This window comes from Castanea sativa, chromosome 9 (genome assembly GCF_040712315.1).
Source record: "Castanea sativa cultivar Marrone di Chiusa Pesio chromosome 9, ASM4071231v1".
NCBI classification, from domain to species: Eukaryota; Viridiplantae; Streptophyta; class Magnoliopsida; order Fagales; family Fagaceae; genus Castanea; species Castanea sativa.
In genome coordinates this window covers 17380211-17403137 of record NC_134021.1, presented here as the reverse complement: position 1 = coordinate 17403137, position 22927 = coordinate 17380211, and the positions used below count along the sequence as shown (strand labels likewise).

The 22927-nt window shown below is 33.1% G+C and overlaps 2 protein-coding genes and 1 pseudogene across 2 annotated transcripts; all 3 read right to left on the bottom strand.

Annotated features, from left to right (window-relative positions):
- Nucleotides 1–470: 470 nt before the first annotated feature.
- On the bottom strand, nt 471–1788 carry LOC142608852 (protein LURP-one-related 10-like). The gene is made up of 3 exons (XM_075780511.1): nt 1279–1788; nt 960–1187; nt 471–614 (listed from the first exon to the last, which is right to left on the bottom strand). Exons 1-3 carry the CDS (start codon nt 1786–1788, stop codon nt 471–473), a joined length of 882 nt encoding a protein of 293 aa, XP_075636626.1.
- A 1287-nt stretch (nt 1789–3075) lies between these two features.
- LOC142610895 (protein LURP-one-related 15-like) lies at nt 3076–5067 on the bottom strand. The gene is made up of 3 exons (XM_075782870.1): nt 4532–5067; nt 3966–4193; nt 3076–3438 (listed from the first exon to the last, which is right to left on the bottom strand). Exons 1-3 carry the CDS (start codon nt 4796–4798, stop codon nt 3295–3297), a joined length of 639 nt encoding a protein of 212 aa, XP_075638985.1. The 5' UTR covers nt 4799–5067; the 3' UTR covers nt 3076–3294.
- Nucleotides 5068–9334: 4267 nt separating this feature from the next.
- The window catches only part of LOC142608851 (protein LURP-one-related 15-like), a 33837-nt pseudogene continuing 20244 nt past the window's right edge, over nt 9335–22927 (bottom strand).

Genomic DNA, 22927 nt, shown 5'->3' with positions numbered 1-22927 from the left:
AAATCAACATGTCTTTAAAATGTGAAGCCCAAAATTCAGTTGGAAGAATTGAAACTTTTTGGTTTTCAGTTATTAAACCAAATATGAAAGCCATGAAGGTCTTAAGAGATTAAAATTTTGAGCCAATTCAAGGTGTAGGGACCCTACACCTTGAATTGGCTCAAAATTGTAATGTTCCTCCAATGTTCTTATGAGAAATTAATAAAACCAGAAGGACCAAAAAAAGAAGAAGGTACATATCCAATATGCGTTCTAACATGATCGCGGTTCCTTTAACAAGTTAATAAAAAAGAAAAGAAAAAAAAGAAATACGAAGGCAAAAAGCTAAGAACACCAACATATTTATGGCTCTAAAAAAAATTCAGTGCTTATGTTTCTCTTGTACGTCACTATTTCCCCCACTCCGTAGCGTACAGAAAGCTTGAAGAGTTTAAACTCTTTATTTAGGCATATAACTGAATTTCATCATCTCATTCTTCTTTGCTCTCCTGGTTAATCTCGTCTAGAATGACAATAAGTGCGACTATGAATGCGTAATCGATGTTAGGATAAATTGTCACTGAAAAGTTGTCCTTTCCCATCACAATACTCTGAACAGTTTGCTTCTTGTGCATCTGCATTTGCCAAAATCATCAATTGAATTAGTCTATGATGCCCTCAATTGTAGCCTCCTAAACAAACATCACTTTTCCTATGATACCTTTAATTTTAATTAAATTCATCAACACATCAAGTTACACATTTTTTTACTACTACTAACATGCTTTGTTTTTTTTTATTAGTACATAATAAAAATGATGTTAGTGATGGACTAATATGAAAGTATTATACTTTCAATAAAAATTTGGCCCCTAGAAAAATTTTTGTATCACTAGCATTGCTGCCTAAATTCATTAAAGAAGTAATTTATATTGATTGCATGTTACATTAGGAACAATTAATGAGATATAGGTTCTTACTTGAGCAACAATATTGGAAGATTGTCCATGATAAACGGTACAAGATTTTTCATTCCAACTGCCTTCAACTTTGTAGTCACAAACATCCTCTTTTGTATTATTTGCCAAGAACACATGTAATTTGACCTTGAATTGGAGGAATGAAGATCGCTTAGCGGTAAAGATTAGATCGCTGGCGTTTAGGCTATCACCCCTAAATGCAAGCCATCTATCATGTGCTGTAAGTAGCTACACAAAATTCAAAACAAATTAGTTTTAGTATATACAATTTAATTAAGCTACCATATATACGCGCGTGTGTGTGTTAAAAATATTAAACCTTAGGTTTAAGAGTCATAATGGGGGTTCCAGCAGCATCAAGTATGAGACGACGTGTTTTGATGCTAAACAATACTCCTTTAACTTTGAATATGACATTGCCGCCGGTGTCTGTGACAGCAAAGTTGCCATCGGTTATGGTCAGGACTTTTCTAACAACTGAAAGATCTACAGGGTAAGGTGCACAATACTGAGGACCAATGACTGCTTGGGGTTGAACAAATTGTGTACCACTTGGTTGAGGTTGAGGCATTGGGGGGTAAGCAAATTGTGTAGCATTTGGTTGAGTTTGAGCCATGACTGTGGAGTTAACAAATTGTGCATCATTTGGTTGAGCCATGATTGGGGGGTTAGCATATTGTGCACCATTTGGTTGAGCCATGATTGGGGGATATTGTGCACCATTTGGAATTGGTTGAGCCATGATTGGGGGGTTAGCATATTGTGCACCATTTGGTTGAGCCATGATTGGGAGAGGGTTATCAAATTGTGCACCATTGGGTTGAGCCATGACGAGGGGAAGCACAAAATTAAGCCTTAACCTATGATAGGTAGCCCTCTTGTTCCAAAATCCAAACCCTCTTCTCTCTTTCAAATTGCTATCATTCTTTTGAAGAGAATGGTTTAATAAAGAGCACTTTAGAAATATTTGTTTGAGATCAGGTAATTATTTGTGGTCACAGTGCAAAGACACAATATTTTTAGAAAAAGGAAATTGGCTGTACAGTTGTTATGTACGGGAAACTTGTTGAGAAGAACTAATTCATGTTTTTGAGAAAAAAACTATTATCAATTTGTTCAGTGCGCGTTTGAATTAGTTTTTTTTAAACTGATTTGTTTATAAGTTGAAAACTTGCAAAATACAATTTTACCTCTAACAAGTGAGGTTTTAAAAAGTGTATGTGAGTGAGAGAAAAACTTATTCAATCATACCTAACCCTCACCTAAGAAAAGACCACAAAGAAAAAAAGAAAAGAAAAAAGAAGCTAATCCCATAATTAATTATGGGATTAGCTTCTTTTTTCTAAGTAATAATAAAGTTAAAAAAAGTTAGTGTAGCAATTTTTTTTTTCTTTTTTTAAACCTAAATGTTATAGGTGATCAACGCACTGTATTCAAAAAATATTTAAATTTCCTAATTTTTTTGTCAAGTATGATTCTTTATAGAGTTTTAAATAATACCAAAATTTTTATTAACAAAATGGTAAGGTATCCCCTTAAGAGAAATAACTCTACGGATACACTCATTTTCACAATATGTTAAGATGTCAAATTGTGATTAGAGTAACATACTAATATCACTTTTACCTAGGTTTATTAGTGATATTACTTTTATAATAGGGCAAAATTTAAGTATAGTATATAAGTGTTGTTCTTTAAATTCCTCTCTTAAGATTCAGTCATGTTGCTTTACTTAACTAAAAATATACTTTCATCTACTGAGAAAAAAGTCATATAAATGAATCTTAAGAAGGTGACTTAAAAAATAACACTTAAATACTGTACTTAAGTTTTGTACTTTATATTAATTATAACTTAACGCCTTTAACATGTAAAATTGGTTATGAAATTAGGTTTGTTCTTAGATTTATTGTAAAAGAAAAAGTAAAAGAAAAGAAGGTGAAGTAACAGAACAACAAAGTGGTAACAGACTAACAGTAATACAATCTGGATAAAATGTGTGGGTTGAACGATTCAAAAGCCATCTCTCACGATGCTACTTCAGAATTTGCTTAAAGTGGCTTTAACGCTTAGACTCAACACTATAGTGGCTTTATTATTCAATGTTCACACAAACTACCATAAGCAAGCACACCCATCTCATTTCCTTCAATCATACAATACAAGGACAACATGAAATTACAAGTGACCTAGTGGCCCAGACCATTATACAATGCAATACAAGGATAACATATTCAACTATAGCTACAAAGCCCATTATTTTAAGTAAAAAGAGGAAAGTTCATTCGTGGTGAAAATAATAAAGTGGCACACATTATTGTCATCAAGAATCATCTCAATCGGCGTTGTCCTCGTTGTTAATGTCATCAAGAATCACAATAATCGCAACTATGAATGCATAATCGATGTTGGGGTAAACTGTTATCGAGAAGTTGTCTTTTCCGAGCAAAACACTTTGTATGTTTTGCCTCTTATGCATCTGCATTTTCCACATTAACAAGTTGAATTAGTCTAGCATATAAGCCTGCTAAATGAAGCATGTAAATCATTAATTTCACAAGATCCAAAAAGGTGCAAACGTCTTGATATTTTGGATGTACTCAAAACACTAATTTATTTAGGCTAGAAAGTCAATTACTTCTACAATATATTATCACTATTCACATGTCATATCACATTCATTAGAATTGTAAATGTGAGTTTCGATTAGGTTAATTGCTAAATTTATTGTGGTCAAGAAAAAAAAGAAAAGGGGGTCTAAATTTGCCTACATTCAGCATCTTGACTGATGGTAAATAATAGTTATTATAGTATCTTAAAAAAAATTACAAAAAGAAGAAAGAACAAAAAAATAAATAAATAAAAGGGAGTAATGCAAGAAACAATATATTTTTAACTTTTTTTCACAATTATTGTGATTGGAGTATTATCACTGAACAACTTTTATTAATCACCATTCACAACAGGCTATATTACCAGTTTTGAAAAATGTTAAACGAATCTCACCTGGGCAATTACCGTGTTGGATTCTCCGGCATAAATGACGCAAGATCGTTCACTCCAACTCCCTTCGATCCTATAGTCACAAACATCCTCTTTTGTGTTATTTGCCAAGAACACATGTAACTTGGTCCTAAATTGGATCATTGAAGATCTCTTAACGCTAAAAATTAGGTCTTTTGGTTCCACGCTTTCACCCCTAAAAATTTGCCATCTATCATGTGCACTCATTATCTGCATAAACAGAAACAAAATATTTTGGTATAATTAAGCATTTGCAATTGCATAGGCTGTAAAACTCGATAACATGATCATTTGCAAATAGCCAAGAACACAAAGGATATAACAAAATCAAAACATAGAATCATGAATTTAAGGATCACTTAATATTGTCTTGTTACAATATTTTTCACAACTTTTATTAATGTAACCTATTATGATTTTGGAGAAACATTATTTTCAATTGAATTCATCCTTTAACAGCACTTTTATTATGCGCTGATCAACACAAAACAAGTCGACAGTTGTATTACTAGACCTATTAGGATAAAAACAAAAAACAATAATCAAACCTTCTCTCGAAGAGTGACAATGGGATTTCCAGCAGCATCAAGAAGAGTACGACGGTCATGAAGGGTTAGTAAGGTACCTTTGACTTTAAAAATGACGTTACCATTGATGTCTGTGACAACAAAGTTGCCATCGGTAATGGTCAAGACCTTTTTGACAATAGCAAGATCAACAGGGTAAGATGCACAGTACTGAGGGCCGATGATCGGAACAGGGCTAGTGAATTGTGTACCAGCTGGAGTTGGAGCTGGAATAGGCTGATGAGCCATGAATGAATGATCAAAGAGAGAACTGGGATTGAATTGAAGAGTAATAAGTTAAAAAATGAAGACTCGCACTGTTCTTGCTTTTGGGTCTTAATTTTGGTGTGAGGCTTGTTTTATAATTGAGTGTGAGGGACCGTTAATTGTGGATCGATCGTACTGATATGGCACCAGAAAGATGTTTCACACTTACGCTCAAGAAGATTACAAGGGAACTCGACAAGCGAAAACCCGTGTATAACTAAATTATTGTTGGTGAATAATTGCCAAAAACCAAAAAATGAAAAATAGAAAGGAATCATTATATTGCACAGGTGGTACCTCTCCATGTGTCGAATTCAGAATCATTACTTGTTGATATGTGATAATGTCGGCCAAAATGACAAAAAATCCATTCAAAAAAACAAGTTGCAAAATGTCATGTTTTAAAATTATTTGAGAATATGCTCTTGTTTTAAACTTAATTTTTTTAAAAACGAGTTTCAATGAAAAATTTAATTTTTTGAAAATTGAGTTATAGGCAAAAAAACTTGCAAAAACTTACAAGGAATTCGAGTTTCATGTAAGTTTTTGCAAGTAACTCGATTTTGGTTAAATTGAGTTTTTCATTAAAACTCGATTTAAAAAAAATTGAGTTTCAAAATAAGGCTATATTGTTAAATAATTTCAAAGTATGGACATTTTGCTAAAAATTTTGGACAAAAGGGGTATTTTGTCACTTTGGCCAAAGTATGTCATATGTGCAATATCATACTAGTATGTCATATGTGCACTATGCACACGTCATTATTTCTATTTTTGGTAAATTAAGTTTTTTTTTTTTTTTTTTTTTTTTTTTTTTTGTGTGGGGTAAATATAAGAGATATCTTTGCATATAGGGCATGCACTCGACTCGTCAGCACCATAAATTCTTATCCTTCCAACCCAATCCTATGCTTAAAGTTCCTTTTTGAGGTTAATGGGTTGATTTTGTTTTGTTTTGTTTTTTTGTTTTTTTTTTTGGGTTAGATTGAGTTTGGGCTAGAAATATGACTAACCCAACCCAATCTAATAGATTACAAAATAAATGTATTTTGAATTTGTTAATTTGATATATTTTGTATTTAAAAATTTTGTATAAAATTTTCTGTTCGATTTATTTTAATATTTTGTGACTTAGATTAGATAAAATTGGAATATTAAACAAACTTGTGTATATTGTAATCATTAAGGGCCCAGCACAACCTTCATTCACCCCTCCCAATACAAAGTAAATTGGGCTTCATTGTATGCCTTTTGCATTTCTATTTGATTTGACTACTTTAGGTTAGGATAGTTGTCAATTCTTTTTTTTTTTTTTTTTTTTTGAGAATGTCTTTTTCTTTAATCTTGTTTTATCACGGTTCAGAGAATTTGTATATTCTAAGAATTTTTCTATTCTAATTTTCTTTGGTTTTGAAATGTGTGTTAATCAAATTCGTCCAAGACTATGTGGGAAACTTTTATCGAAATGCACTAAACTCAGGTTTTTTTTTTTTTTTTTTTTTTTTGTTAGTACAATTCAAGAGGTATGTAAAACAAATGCAATGACCAAATTGCATACTGAACACCAATGTCCTATGGACAATCTTCTTTCTCTTTGCAATATGTTCTCTTTGGCTTTCCAAAAACACATTAATTTTTTTGTAATGAACAATTTACGCTACCGAAACTACGCTCACCACTGATTGATCATGCCATTGGTTTTCCTCCCTTAATTTGATCCCCCCAAATCTCCAAGGCTTACTAGGGAGTGTTTTATACAATGGAAACCCCATCAGCTTTTATGGCGATTGGTTTATCGCAACATTTATTTGGAAAATGAGTCTTTGTTAGCCATCTAGTAGTTGGAAATTCTCTCACACCCCTTTTCCCATTATATGTCTCACTTGATTTTGGAATTGCAGGTTCCTTTTGATGCCTCCATGGAAGGTAGAGACAGATACATTTTTCGTGAAGTGAAGCAAACAATTAAGTGCGTGGACCTTTTGGCTTGCAAAGGGGCTCAACAATGGAATGAAAAAAATTCTTAATTTATTCATAAATAAAAGTAGGAAAAAGTTAACGGATGCCTTAAGAACATTAATTTAGCAACTATTTTAAAAAAAATTATAGGAAAAAAAAAATGTAACTAACTTTTTTGACAATTTCTTATATTTCTTATGAAAGCTATATTAATTTTTTTTTAAATGATCCATTAACAAATGCTTTAAAAACACCCATTCATAAGACTAATAAAAATATAAAAACCGTTCAACTTTGGGATATACTAGTTTTTCTGCCATGCGTGTAACTTATAATATAAGAAACTTCTCTTCTGTATGGATGTTACTTTTAAGTTTTAACTAATAATATTTCCATTTTTCATGCAAAATAAATAAATAAGGGGATCGTTGAACGATTCAAGAGCATCCCGTACAATGCTTCTTTATTTTTAGCATTGGCTTTAAACTTTAAAGTATTGTTTTTATATGTTGACTTTTTTTTTTGAGTAAACAATTGTTGATACTTATTTTCGTGACACATTTTACAAGTACAATTCATGTATTATGTTTTATTTTATTTCTTTTAAGCATGGCTCAAGCTCATGCGATTTATTGAGGAAATTGAGGAAGTGTGGTTTGGAGGGTATAGGTCGGTTTCTATCGGACTTTTTGCATGAGCCTAGTCCATGCGTGCTACCAAGTGGGCAAGGGAAACTGGTAGAACCTCAGGCTCATGAAGGAGGTCTTGTACTTAAAATTTCCACCCCAAAAGAGCTTTCATGCTCTGGCTAACTGCGACCTAAAGTTTCTACTCAAACCCATTTTTGCCTTTAGACATAGTTGGCTCCCATTGGCCAACTCCATCTACTAGCCCTTACTTAGATGAGCCTCCCAATGGTCTGAAATGTCTGACCAAAGGCAACCAATTAGAGCAAACCCTCTTTATTCCCAAAATTATGTAAAAAGCAATCAACTCATTTCCTAAGCAAAAGGCAAACTACACCGCATCATGGAAATAGCACCCAGGGGGATAAAAGCCTCTTTTACTACCAAAAAACCTAGTCAATAGCAACACCCCAAACTCAATATATAAGTCTCTCTTCAACTCAAAAATTGGAGAACCACGTTTTCCCCATATGGCTGAAACTTGAGAGAAAAAAATCCACTGAGCCAGGAAACATTCTCACAATTCTGAACCTTAGGGGTAGAAATATGGATACAGGGGAACATTCCCTCTCTTCCTCACAACCTCTCTCAATTTCCTCTTCTCACTGACTATGGGTCGAAGTTTTAGACCTGTTATGTTTTTATGCTTTTTTTTTGCACTTTTGTTAAGCCCATTTAGCTAGCTAACATTTTCACAATTCTGAAGCATAGAGGTGGAAATATAGGTATAGGGAAATCTTCTCTCTCTTCCCCACAATCTCTTTCAATTTTCTCTTCTCGCTGACTGTGGGTCGAAGTTTCAGACCTGTTATGTTTTTATGTTTTTTTTGCACTTTTGTTATCAGCATTTTAATTCTCTCTTGTCAAAGCACCATTAGCCTTTTGCTCATTATACATTTTTAATTTTGGACTTGATTCTCCATAATAAACACTTCTAAAGAACCCAATGGGAGATTTGGGCCGTTCTTGCATTTTCGGCCCTTGTCGCAAAAACATCCCCGACAATATTAATACTTATTAGAACACACACGAAAATAGTAATATTAATGTTTTAAACTGGGTTCAAAATACATTATATAACTAAAATACAACTACAAAAGGGCCTAACCTTTTTTATACGTTGACTTGTAAATATTGTTTCAAAGCAAAGAACTGTTCAAATTCATTTATTATTATTTTTTCTCGATAATAGTAAGGGTAAAAAAATCCATATTTTTCCCACGTTGATTGAAATAATTCATTTATTAGCTATGTTGTAACTAATAAAAAATACACATCATAATTTTGTAATTCAACACCTCCTATATTTCTAATAGAAAAATTCAATATTTAAAATTTTCTCCTCTAATTATTAAATTATTGAAAGGAAAAAACAAAATAAAACAAAACAAGAGATACACATAATTCCACATATTTGGAAGTAGACAGTTACTTAATAATTATTGAACGTAATATCTTTGCAATGGATTCAGATAAAGTCTCCATCTCTACTATGACATTCAAATTTCAATGTCCACAAAAAGTACCAAGTGAAGCAAACAACCGACTCACTTCCTAACCCTAAAAATACAATAGGATGATAACATATTCATTCAATTATCAAAAGTACAAAGCCCATTATTTATAAAGAGGAAAGCACAATCATGTTGAAAATAACCAGAGTAATATTGGTAAGGAAATAACTTTTTCTACAACAATTTTCACAACTTGTTAATGTAATAAGTTTTGATTGGAGTAACGTCATTTTTGCATTAACAAAGTTTTTATTATACACAAACCATAACAAATTATGTTAACAGTTGTGAGAAAAATCGTGAACATTTTTGTATCCTTGAACTTATTGAAATAACAAAATAGATCAAAGTGAAACACATTATACTCTTTTATAAATGAAAATAATCTGAATGGCATTTTCTGTTGTATTTATGATGTCCCCCAAGTCGAGGTTAAGGCTATCAAAAATCACAATAAGTGTGACTATAAATGCATAATCAATGTTAGGATAAACTGTCACGATGAACTTGTCTTTTCCGAACAAAACACTTTGAACTGTTTCCTTCTTATTCATCTGCATTTTTCATATTAAACTTTATTTTAGATATACATGTGCATTTTTCATATCTCTACAATTTTGTTTCTCTTCTGGTGGATTTTTTTTATTGTTTCAACCACTTTTTTTCTCGCTAATGGTTCTTTTTGTTATTGTTGATTTATTGTCACATCACATTTGTTTCTCTTTTTCGAAAATTTTTACAGACTATGCATATTTAGGTATTTTTTAGTATTCCAAATCCTGATCACATACTCTTTTTCTTTATCCCATTGGTTTGATTTGATTTGGATTGATAATTAGTTGTTTTGCAAGTTAGAATTTGATTTTTTTTAGTGATCAATTTAAATGTTAAACTATGAGACTTTACTAAATTTTTTAATTTTTTTAATCCTTTTGGGTGGACAATTTGTAGTTATTGTAGAGAAAGTACTCTTAATAGTTATATTAGAAGTTTTCTATAAGACCACTTATTTAGACAAAAAAAAAGTTTAGTAAATAATAATAATAATAATAATAATTGGATGAGTGACATATTTTAATAATTGCAATTTTATTTTCATTATGGACAAAGTTTAGCTATAACATTGGTTGTAGCCTCAGACTATAATAACCTTACTCAATATATATCATTAAAGTTACTACATATTTCAAAAATCTAATCGTTGAATAGTATGTTTTTTACACGTTTAATACACATGTCAAATTTTGTGTCAGTTGAATATTATTTACTATATGATCTATAAGATTATATTTTATACATAATTTTAAACTACAAAAACTTGTAATTTAAACAACTTATTGATGACATAACTATTGATCTTTAATTTTCTAGAAATTTTGCAAGCATGAAGAATATAAGAAAAAAATGTAATCCAAAGGTAAATTTGTCAAAATTCACTTCCAATAAAAAAAAATATTGAGTAATTATAGACTTAGGTTACAACCAATTTTATTTTGTCCTTTCATTATTATTATTATTATTATTATTATTATTATTATTATTATTATTATTATTATTATTATTATTATGATGCACGCATATAGAAACTTAAGTAAGATCATCATCATACTTTATATACTTCAAAAGAGATTGATTGGTTTGGGACTAAGGATAACATAAAATAGAATGTTACAAGTTGAAATTTTATTTATAGAGAACAAAAAATTCATTACTTAAAAAAGAAAGTAATATGGCACTATTTATTTTAATTAGGGGAAAAAATCATTGTCTCTGTTAGTTTGGTAAAGGGTTATATATATATATATATATATATATTAATAGTTTAATATATTGTAATAAACTAATCATAATATATGATTTTATGAATATATATTTTCAAAAATAAATTATGTAGTATTATATTTCATTATAAAATAATGAGAAATGATATGTCTACAACATTTTTACAACATTTTTACAACAAATCCTAAATGGTAGGTTGTTACTAGTTGTTATTATTGGGGCAAAAAAGTAATCTTCGTGTTAGGTTCAAATTTGAACCAATAACAACTAACCACTTGTGATTTGTTGTAAAAATGTTATGGACGTAGCATCTCTCATAAAATAATATGATATTTCCGTCTATTGCGCAAGTCATTTTGTTTCTAGTTTGGAAAAAAAATTAGTAAAGTTTCAAAAAATATTGGTGTAATTGATTAAAATAAATAAATAAAAGAAAAGAAGAAAACGTTAATTACCTTGGCAACCTCTGTGGAAGAATCTCCGCATAAATGATACAATCTTTTGACTCAATTCCTTTGACCCTAAAGTCACTGTTGAAAAAATTATATACTTTACTAGAGGTCATATAGACACATACCTTTGGTGGAATAGATCACCAAATTCCCAAATCTTGTCCTTTGCTTGCTTTACGAACTCCTCACGATCTCCTTTGTGGAACACCTCCAAGTTGCAGGAGAGGCTACTAGAGTCTCTTCTAATTTTCACGCTCCAAATTCTAGGGACCAATTGATGGTGTCCCAGAAAGATGACTTATTTTGAGAGAGCACTCAAAACTATACGTATATTCACTCATTGTGTCTATCTTTTTTATTTTTTATTTTTTTATTTTTTTTAAAACTAATGTAGGAGTATTTTTAATACTAGTAGAGATTCACTTACTATCATATATATGTGATCCCTAAAAGATCTCATCTGTTAAATTTAAATTACTCCACTACTAACATTGATGACTCATATCAATATCTGTTAAGTTTATATTACCTCACTACTGATATTGATAATTCATATCAATATCAGTTAGTTTAAATTTAAACTTACTTATCAGATAACCCATGTGGACGATCCATGGGCCATGGTTTATGGGTTGGGTCAAAACCAGCCCAATTTCTAACATCTCCCACTCGTCCACACTGGGTACTACAGTAAAAAATGGCCCCTCTCAATCTCTTGTCCAATCTTCTCTTTATACAGAAAAATGGAGTGCGACCTGACGAGAAGGTGTAGCGTAGGAGTACTATATTAAGTCACCATCTAAACTGACATAGTACATCACTCATACTATCTCGTTTATGCCCTAGATTATTTGATTACACCCGATCAAGTTTCTTTAATCCCTCATGAGTTCAAAAAACTCAAAGCAACACTTGATTCTATACCATATAATATGCTCATGATTATGTTGAAAAACAAATTCCTTATAATCGCTCGAGCTATGAGCCATAAAATAAATGGTGTGTTCTAAATAATCTTCCCTAGACACTTATGTCAATTCATTCACACTTGACTGCTTTCCTAGACATGCTCCACGAGACCGTATATAATATGGCCCTGAGATGACATGCTAAAGTAGCGACATCAAGGATTCACTTCATGACATAGTTCTAGGTCGAAAAAGGGCACAAAATGGACCATATAATGGTCGACTAGGGCTCACATAGTGATGGAGTAGGGATCTATCCAATCACTCCCTTAATTGGTCGGCTATAGCACATACAGTATAATTTGTATGCTACAATGGAGCTCCCACTCAACTGGGCTTGTCACACTCAAACACTATACAAATCTTAGTCCAATTGCCACAAAAGCAACCAACCTGAGTTTCTCAGCACAGTTACACATCAAGTTCCTGTCCAAGATCTCACATTTGGCTTTATTCAGGCTTCATGAAGTTGTGGATACACTTCAAGTGCGACTCCCATAAGTCTCATCTTAGCCTAGCTAAGGCAACATTTATTATATTATCTTGTACGCCTCCCTAAGCATCAAGATGATCATTTACTTGATTTACAGAAAAACAAAGTGATCACTATGTCTCATCTTGCCCACTATTCAAGCGCTAGGGTGATCGTCTATATGAGTAGACTGATCTAAGCCTGGTGACATATTCTCAAATAATGTGTGCTCAGTATGCAATATCAATCACATCACAAGATGAATCAAAACGAATAACATCATTATTGCATAAAGTATGAATAAACATAAATGTCCATAAGGTATCCAAAAACATATCAAATCCTACAAAGTCCCAAACTCCTAACATGAGCCTGAAAGGCATCTCTAGCAATGGCTTTAGTAAGTGGATCAGCCACCATCCTGCTAGTGGAGATATGTTGGAGGATCACCTCTCCTCGTGTAATAACAAGACGAATGTAGTTATAACGAGTTTGTATGTGTTTGCTTTTGCTATGATACTTGGGATCTTTAGCATGAGCCAAGGCTGCCATACTATCATAATACATCTTTACAGCTTCATTTGCAAAAGATGTCACCCTTAGGCTTTGGAAAAATCTCTTTAACCAAATAGCTTCTTGTGCTGCTGCTGAACAAGCAACATACTCAGACTCCATTGTGGATAAAGCAATGCAAGACTGTTTCTTATTGCACCAAGAGATAGCTGCACCACTAAGTAGAAATGCATAACCTGTAGTGGACTTGTACTCATCTCTATCATTGGCCTAGTCAGCATCTAAATAACCTCTCAATCTCAAATCTCCACCCTGATAGCAAAGAATGAGATCCGATGTCCCACGAAGGTATCAAAAAATCCTCTTAACTGCTTGCCAATGAATAGGTCCTGGATTACTTTAATAACGACTAACCATACCAACTGCAAAACAGATGTCTGGCCGAGTACACAACATAACATACATCAGACTTCCAATTGCACTTGTATAGGGAACTCTTGCCATTCCTCTATTTTCCTTTTCTGATTTAGGGCAATTTTCAAGGCTCAATGTATTTCCCTTCTCAATTGGAGTGTTTATGGGTTTGGAATTATGCATACAGAATCGCTCTAAGATCATCTTTATGTAAGTTTCTTGAGACAAACCAAGAAGCTTCTTTGAGCGATCCTTGAAGATCTTAACTCCAAGCACATAATTAGCCTCACCCATGTCCTTCATTTCAAAAATAGAGGACAATCACCTTTTGGTGGTGACAATCATCTCCATATCATTTCCAGCTAACAAAATATCGTCCACATACAAAGACAGGATAAGTAAACTCTTTCCCGATCGTTTGACATACACACAATGGTCTTCTTCCATCATTTCGAAACCAATCGAAATAATATCCTTATGAAATTTGAAATACCATTGTCTAGAAGCTTGCTTTAGGCCATAAATGGAACGCTTAAGGCGGCACACTTTGCACCCTTGTTCCTTGACCTCAAAGCCAATAGGGTGATCCATATAGATCTCCTCGTCTAGTTCTCCATTGAGAAATGCAGTCTTCACATCCATTTGGAAGAGTTCCAAATCCAAATGTGCAACAATAGCTAGAATAAGGCGAATAGAGACAAATTTCACTACTGGGGAGAAAGTCTCTTCATAGTCTATCCCTTCTCTTTGGGTATAGCCTTTCGCCACGAGACGAGCCTTATATTTGTCAATTGATCCATCTACCTTGCGATTTATTTTTAAGACCCACTTGTTTCCAATGGTCTTGCATCTAGGCGGAAGGTCAACCAACTTCCAAACTTGATTCTTTGCCATAGAATCCATGTCATCCCTTATAGCAACTATCCATTCATGTGAAGCTAATTCTTCCTCATGGGAAGCAGGCTCATCAAGGTCCAGTGAATCACATATGCAAAATTCCCCCACAATCTCAAAATGACGACGAGGAATAGTTCCACGTTCACTTCTACGTGCCTTGGATCCTTGTGTGTCACTATCTAGCGATTTGCTCCCACTAGGAGCCAAATCACTCCCACTATCTTTGGCGATTTTAGGATGAAGTTGTGATTCTCCACCTGTTAGGATTAGTGCTCTTAAATTCTATTGTATGATACTATATATGACATTATGTATGACATTGTGTATGACTTAATATTGTGTTTAATAAAGTTGTTTTATTATTATCTAAAATAATGGTAACATGAATATTGGGACATTATCAAATAGTCCATGAGATGCATTGTATGTGATTTAGTCTCAGAAGATGTAAATCATAAGTTCCTTGTAAACTTAAAATGTAGTTCGTAGTCGGTGATGAGATTGGACATTTCATCTGCGAAGACTATAGCGTATCAACTAAGATGATTTGTCTTGATCATGGAAATGGAGATTTCAAGTTGGTATGTTGATATGTTTTAAGAGTTAAGACATATTGAACTGGACCGCTGTGAGTTTTATTATTCTCCTAACGGATGTCAATTGAATAATAAACTCACGACTTGTATTTGCATGAACTCTTAATTCTGAGAGAATAATGGACTTGATTATGAGGTGTAAGTTGCTTTGATATATCAGGACCTTAGTATGTTGGGCAACCACATTTAATGTTGATGGAACATATATTCTCAAGATGGAATTCATAGTCTCTTAACGGAGATACAAAATATTCTCTTGAGATAAGTTTAATGAGTTTGTTATTCAGAGAGTTAGGCCTAACCACTTTAGTAAGGAGTTACTAAAGTATATGTTTATGGAATTGGATTTCATAAATATATGATGAATAACTTAAAGGATTAAATCGGGTACTCAAGGAATTAAGATGTAGTAATCTACAAAGTGACAGTCTTCTTTCATGACTTTGTATTACTACGAATACTTTATGAAGGGGTTGCATGTACAATAAAGTCTTGGGATATAATTTATAAATAAGGCCTAGAGTGCAACTATATTTATATAGTGGTATTAAATATAGTTAATAGTAACTTTGGACCTGTCAAGAGTTGATAGAAAAAGCCCAAGGCCCATTGGAGCTAGTGTCTTATTGGTCTTTTTTTGTCCCATTCCAAGCCACACACTTAAGCCCAATTGGAAAGGCCTAAAAGGCCAGCCCAATTAGATAATCAGTTAAATACAAAGGGAAAAACATACAGAATTTTTCAAAAGAGAGATTTTGTAAGAACACTATTTTGTGAAGTGTTGCATGTAAGTGTTAGACACTTTGACATTATCCTTTTGGAACTGATTGAGAGACCACACATCTTGAGCGTTAGTGGAATTAGAGTGAAGATTGAAAGTGTTCCCAAGTGCTTCTGATCTTTGAAATTTTTTGAAATTTACCGTTCCAAGGTACACTCTCTTGTTCTCAAATTCTGAAACTTATATAGTACATGTTAACTTTTATGAATGAAGTAGATCCGTTTGTTTTCCGTTGGGCACATCCATTTTTCCATCAAATGGTATCCAAGCGGTCTTCATTTCGTATTTTTTTAACATGTTTATAGTTTCAGAATTATAGATAATAGTTTCATGTTGTTAGAAATTTGTTTTCTGCATGATTGTTGAAATTATTGATTGATAAAAACTAATTTTGATGTTATGATGTTGTTTAATTTTTAGTTTAAGTATGTTAAACTGAACTTTAAGGCTATAGCATCAAAGTAATTCAGTTTTGTTATCAATTTATGTTCATTATGATCGTATGTTGGTTGTTTTGTACATGAAAACGTAGAAAAACTATCTTAGAAAAATTCTGAAAAATTCAAAATTCACAACGCTCGATCGATCGAGGATCTGTCGAGAATCGATCGAGCTTCGTAGAACTTTTTCTCGATCGATCGAGCAACCAAAACTTTCCTCGATCGATCGAGGACTGTGGATTCAGTATTTTTCCTAAGTGTTTTTACAAATATAAAGAGCAAGGCTATGTGTAATTAGTTCATGCATGTTTTGAATTTAAAAACCTTTATTTTAAAACATCTAGTGGGAGTGAGATACAAGGGTTGGATCTCACGGCCTCCATTGATGGATTATAGTAGTGTGATTAAGTACCTCACCTTGGCGTATATGCCTTGCTCCCTTCGGAGGGTCTTTAATTCATGGTACTATAGGTTAAACTTCTTAATGATGAATAATATGTGTTTTTACATTAAGAACGACCACGCTACCGTGGAGTTACTTAATGACTCACATAGAATTCAGTCAATGGTGTACACTAGACTAAGTTTAATGTTAACCTCCCTTCGGAGTTATGTCATTATTACTTAGAGGCTAAAGGAAAAACGACATATTATTAGTGTTTGATAAGAGTTATCATGATGGCACTAATAATGAGAATAGCTCTCAATCAATCATAGTGTTTATAATTTACTTGCTTCCAAGGAATTTTAAACATGGGATTGGGTTGTCGTTGCATATATTATTTTATGATTTTATTAAGGTTCCATACTATATGTTTATATGCTAAATTGATAATGTCCAGTTTACTTATTATATTCATGTTTATTATTTTCAGATTTGAATATGGCATCATTTAGCCCACTTGTTTCTATTCTTAATCAAAACAAACTAACTGGATCCAACTATGTTGACTGGAAAAGAAATTTGGACATTGTTTTAATTGCTGAAGAGCACAAATATGTGCCTACTCAACCATGTCCTAACTTTCCTTCATTAGATGCTCCTTCTGAGGAAAAACAATGATGTGATCGTTGGCAGAAATCTAATAAAGTGGCCAAGTGCTATATCCTAGCATCTATCTCAAATGTTCTATAACATCAAATGCAGTATGTAGAACTAGCTTCGGACATTATGCATAGTCTGAAGGAGATGTTTGGTGAGCAAGGCCGTTCAGCAAGGCAAGAAACCATGAGGCAAATTTATAATACCAAAATGGCTGAATGTAGTTCAGTGAGAGAGCATTGTCTTACAATGATCTCTAATGTGAATACTTTAGAGGTTTTAGGTGTCGACATTGATGGAGAATCCCAAGTGGATATGATACTCCAGTCACTACCGGAATCATTTAAGGAATTTAGACTTAATTACAATATGAACAAAAAGATTTATTCTTTGTTTGAATTAATGAATGAGTTAGTGGCGGCAGAAGGCATCCTTGGTACTTCTAGTGTTGAAGCCAATGTGGGTGAAGCTTCTACTTCTCAACCTAAGTCGAAAGGCAAAGGTAAGAAGAAGAAGAAGAAGAAGAAGGACTTCACTAAGCAAGAGGGTAAGTAAATTGCCTTAGGGGTTGCCAATAAAGGAAAGAAGCTCAAAGGAAAGTGTTTCTATTGTGGTGAGAAAGGACATTGGAAGAGATATTGTCCAAAGTTTAAGGCTGCCAAGAACAAGGGTATGAAAACTTCCTTCCTTCTTGAAATATGTTTGGTACAGAATCCCACGGATTCCTAGTGTGTGGATTCAGGTTGTACTAATCATATCTACAATTATTTGCAGGGGTTTCAAGAGACCAGAAAGCTGAGTGAAGGGGAATTGTTTCTTACTTTGGCTGATGGGAGCAGAATTCCGGTTGAAGCTGTTGGTGTTGTTAATTTGTGTTTTGAGTCTAGGATTTTAATATTGCAAGACTGTCTGTTTGTACCTAATGTTCGTAGGAATTTGATTTCTGAAACTTATTTGGGTAAACATGGGTATTGTATTATCCTAAAAGACAATGTTGTAATAAAGAAGGATAAAATGTTTATTTGTTTTGGCAATATTGTGGATGGTCTTTATATTTTAACTCCTGATAAGCATGAATTACATAATTCTGAATTAGATGATAACTCTCATGTAAAATCATTAAAGAGACAGTTTCCTTCTGGTGATGCATATCTTTGGCACTTGCGTTTAGGTCATATTAATTCAAACAGAATTCAAAGACTGATCAAAGATGGACTTTAAAGCCCATGGAGTTTGATGAATTTCCAGTTTATGAATCTTGTTTGGAAGGTAAAATGACCAAACGACCTTTTAATGCAAAAGGTAGAAGAGCCCAAGAGTTGCTTGAATTAGTTCATACAGATGTATGTGGTCATATGTCAACCCAAGCAAAAGGAGGTTATGAGTATTTCATCACTTTCACGGATGATTACTCAAGATATGGTTATGTGTATCTAATGAGATGGAAGTCTGAAGCCTTTGAAAAGTTCAAAGAGTTTAGGCACTACAACAAAATGTATTTTTAGTGAGGAAAAAATTCGTCACTAAAAGTCCATTTTTTCTTCACTAAGAACCTTTAGCGACGAAATCTGACTTTTAGTGACAAAACTCATTTCATCGCTGAAACCCCGTCGCTAAAAGTCCTAACGACGAAAAATTTCATCACTAAAAGTTCGATTTGTTTTAAAAAGAAAAAACTTTTAGCGATTAAAACATTTCGTCGCTAAATGTTTTCCTCTCTAAAAACACTATTCAGTCACGAAAATATTTCATTACTAAAAACACTTCAATTTATTAAATTATATTTAGTGACGAACAATTTTGTCACTAAAACTATTTTCGGGTACATATAGCGGCGAAAACATTTGTCACTAAAACTATTTTTAGAAAATCTTGGCACATATAGTGACGAAAATTTTCGTCACTAAAACCATTTCTTACAAAATTTTGCTACATTTAGCGACGAAATATTTCGTCACTAAAACAATTTTTTGTTGCTATATTTGTGACGAAAAAATTCGTCGCTAAAACTTATTTTCTATTTTTATTTTTTTCATAGCTTTGACATTAACCTGTAACTTGTCATTACATTATTAAAACCTCAAATTTGAACAACACATTTATAAAAAAAGATCTATACATTCCACAAGTAAAAAATAAAAGAAGTATCCAATTCAAACTCCTTCCATACAATAATTGTTTGCAACACATACAATAATTGTTTGCAACACATACAATAACTCAAGATGTTTTATAACAATACAAAAAGTGTAGCATAATATAATTAGAACTAATGAAAGATGTCCTCATATGTCTTCAAGTAATGCCAAAAGTAAATCCCCTAAAAACCACCAATAAGAAATCTGCACAAATATAAAAACAATACTACATTAAAATCATAAAGTAAAAACATTAACTATGTTATAAAAAATATTTCTAACAATGCATTAAGAGTAGCCACACCAATGAATTAAAATCACAACTCCTAATGTATAAGTTGTAGAAAGCAAATATAGATTTTCAAGTGTAATATAAAGTACTAACCAATAAGTGTTTTGACTTGAAGATGAACCACCCCCATAGGTAAGAGCGGCATCATAACCCTTGCTCCTCAAAAAGTTAAGAATATTTTGTTGGACCTTTTCTTGCTTATCTTGTGCCTTTTATTCCCTAGCTCATGCCTCTTGCTCCCTAACTCGCTCTCTAGCTCGCTCCTCTTGGTCCTTAACTCACTCCTCTTGGTCCCTAGCTCTTGCCTCTTTGAGCTTAATTATCTCATTTTCTAGCCGCTGGATATACTCCACCGAGGAACTAGATGAAGCGGTGGTTACTAGAGAAGAAGAAGGTCTCATACCAAGTCCTTTTACAATACCAGACTTCTTCTTAAAATCCAAGTTTGAGATCTCCTCTTGTGTAAGGGGAATTGCAGTAGGATTTTGACAATGATCCTCTTGCACTTTGAGAATAGCTTCCTATCATTTAAAAGAGAGAAAGAAACAAACAATCACAACATTAATACTACATATGTTATAGCTTTACAAACATGATAGGGATGGAATGATAGGGATGGAATGATACACAAACATATGTCACTTCATCCTCATGGTGTATCCACATATTTGTATTTGGATTGAAATGAACATCTTTGAAGATTTTTGCCAATTCAGGAACTTGACCGCCATTATTATTTGTCTGATTAATTAACATTCGAGGGTTAGATATATATAGTTAATTAATCACAACATGTAATATATTGAGGTTTAAGAAAATGAAAAAAAAAAACATGCACCACCTCATCAACCCTAACAGCAAGTGCTTTTGTCCCGCATCTATGTTTGCCTGAAGTTTTCTTCCCATTTTCATAGTTCTTTCTTGATTTTTCCTAATAAAGAACATTCAAGATCCTTATTAAATCATGAATAAAACAGTATATATTTATTTCATCTAAGTATTAAGTTAATCATTTGACAACATAATATAGTAAACATTGGATAATAAAAATATACGCATAAATAATTTACCAGCCAATCCTTATTAGTCCATTTCCCATCAATGAGTCCAGTCCACTGCTCAAGTGTGGCATTCTTTGGTGGGTGGCTTCTTGCATAGTCAGCACCATGAGATTCTACAAGCTTTTTATAAGTTTAATGCAACTTGTTGGAGTTGCAACTCAATAATCTTCCACATTTTGTATTTAATGCTTTCGTTACCAAGTTGGAGTTTCCTAATAGCTCAAACTGGTCCTGTAAAATGAAGTATATATGTATTATAAAAATATTATTATATGAATTTAATATGCTTAGTGAAAACAAAGACAAGTTAGACGTTATCAATGTAAATTTACCGCTATATTTTGAAGCACCACATCTCTAGTAGCAACATCAACACTTTTCCAATTTTTCACATTGTAATTAGACAAATTACTTCACACTTGTACGCCAATTTGATTGACAAGCTTGCACGCATTCTTCTCAACAGGAGCATCATATCCTGCAGCTATACGTACTGGCAGCTTACCACTTTTTTCAACAAGTGCCTGTACTGCTATACCTTGTGTTGTTCCATGGGTATTTCTGCTAGCCGATCCTATTTAAACATTATCAATGTTAAATTAAGTGAAGTATAATCTCAATACTATAATCTCAATAGTAAATTAAGTGAAGTATAATCTCTATGTAATTACCAATCGTGCTAGTTAATGCGTCGGTAGCCTGCGCCTCTGCATTAGAAGAACTTTTTGCCCCAGGAGGTGTTTCCGTAGATTGAACCGTAGATTGGACCACCGAAATAGATGCCTTACCTCGACAGTGTGTAAGTCGTCCTGGTGCCATCTGTAACTAACAAACATACATATAATGGAACAACAAAGTCATTACAAATAATGGAACAACAAAGTTATTATCATCTATTGTACCCTATGGAACATCTATTGTACCTTATGGATTATAGAATTAGATGACTTATCATCATTGTCATCGTCACCAATTGGTGGTACATAATTATCATCTACCATAACACTAGCTCTACTTCTTTTTTCCTTTTGCACAATTGGACTGAGCAGAATCCTTTAGAGAAGTTGAGATGTGCTTCAATCCCAAAGTATCAATTCTCTCTTGGTTTTGCCTCATTCTATCCAATCTTGCCATCTCATACCTTGGTATATGATGAGTGTATTTGGCCTTTTTGGGCATTTTTTGAAACTATGTATTGACATGAAAGATAAGTACAATTGCTACTAACTTAACATCATAGTCTACACCATTATCCATATCAAGCAATTCACAAATGCAAAATTTGAATACAATTGCTACTAACTCAACACAACAAATGGCCACATCAATATCCATATCAAGTTCAAGAAAAGTACAAAACTTTAAAATAATTGCTACTTAGACAAGCATAAAACTTTAAGACAAGCACAACATTTAAGACAATTATTATGAACTCTACATATCATAATCCATATCATGATCAACATCAGGTATGTCATGCACTTCATTTTGATTAGCATCTCCTGAAGTTCCACCTTCAAGAAAAACCTCAGTTTCAACATCACCCATACAATACTCAATAATATTGTCCTCAACATTGACAGAGGCAACATCAACAATCGCTTCTTGTTGAAATGCGTCACTATCTTCTGTATTATCATTGGATTCTCCACCCCCGACTTCCGTGACATCAAACACTCCCCTATGTTGGATGGATTGCACAATTTTCCAAGGTTCACCCAATTTGGTATCTTGAAGGTAGAAAACTTGTCTCACTTGACTAAGAAGTATAAAAGGGTCATTTTCATACCACCGACTTGTAACATCAATGCTTGTGCAATGTGCATCGGTTCTTATCGTTCTCCTTCGACCATTAGTACTAGTATTGTACCACTCACACTGGAACAAAACAACTTTATGGTGAAACACATACTCCAATTCCCAAATTTTGCACACATGACCATAGAAGTTGTGCATTTCTCCTTCATGGTCCCCTTCGGTACATACACCACTATTTCGGGTTATACGACGATTGTCTAGGTCCCTTGTATGAATATTTACACCATTGACCATACAAAATGTGTACTCCTTCACATGCGGCTTAGGACCATTTGCTAATGACCAT

What these genes read in the sequence shown, in the direction of transcription:
- LOC142608852 (XM_075780511.1), bottom strand. Translation starts at nt 1,788, where the DNA reads ATGGCTCAACCCAATGGTGCACAATTTGATAACCCTCTCCCAATCATG. An exon ending in TTATGACTCTTAAACCTAAG is followed by an intron (nt 1,188 to 1,278) that starts GTTTAATATTTT and finishes AATTTTGTGTAG; the next exon opens with CTACTTACAGCACATGATAG. An exon ending in CTTCCAATATTGTTGCTCAA is followed by an intron (nt 615 to 959) that starts GTAAGAACCTAT and finishes TGGCAAATGCAG; the next exon opens with ATGCACAAGAAGCAAACTGT.
- LOC142610895 (XM_075782870.1), bottom strand. Translation starts at nt 4,798, where the DNA reads ATGGCTCATCAGCCTATTCCAGCTCCAACTCCAGCTGGTACACAATTC. An exon ending in TTGTCACTCTTCGAGAGAAG is followed by an intron (nt 4,194 to 4,531) that starts GTTTGATTATTG and finishes CTGTTTATGCAG; the next exon opens with ATAATGAGTGCACATGATAG. An exon ending in CCAACACGGTAATTGCCCAG is followed by an intron (nt 3,439 to 3,965) that starts GTGAGATTCGTT and finishes TGGAAAATGCAG; the next exon opens with ATGCATAAGAGGCAAAACAT.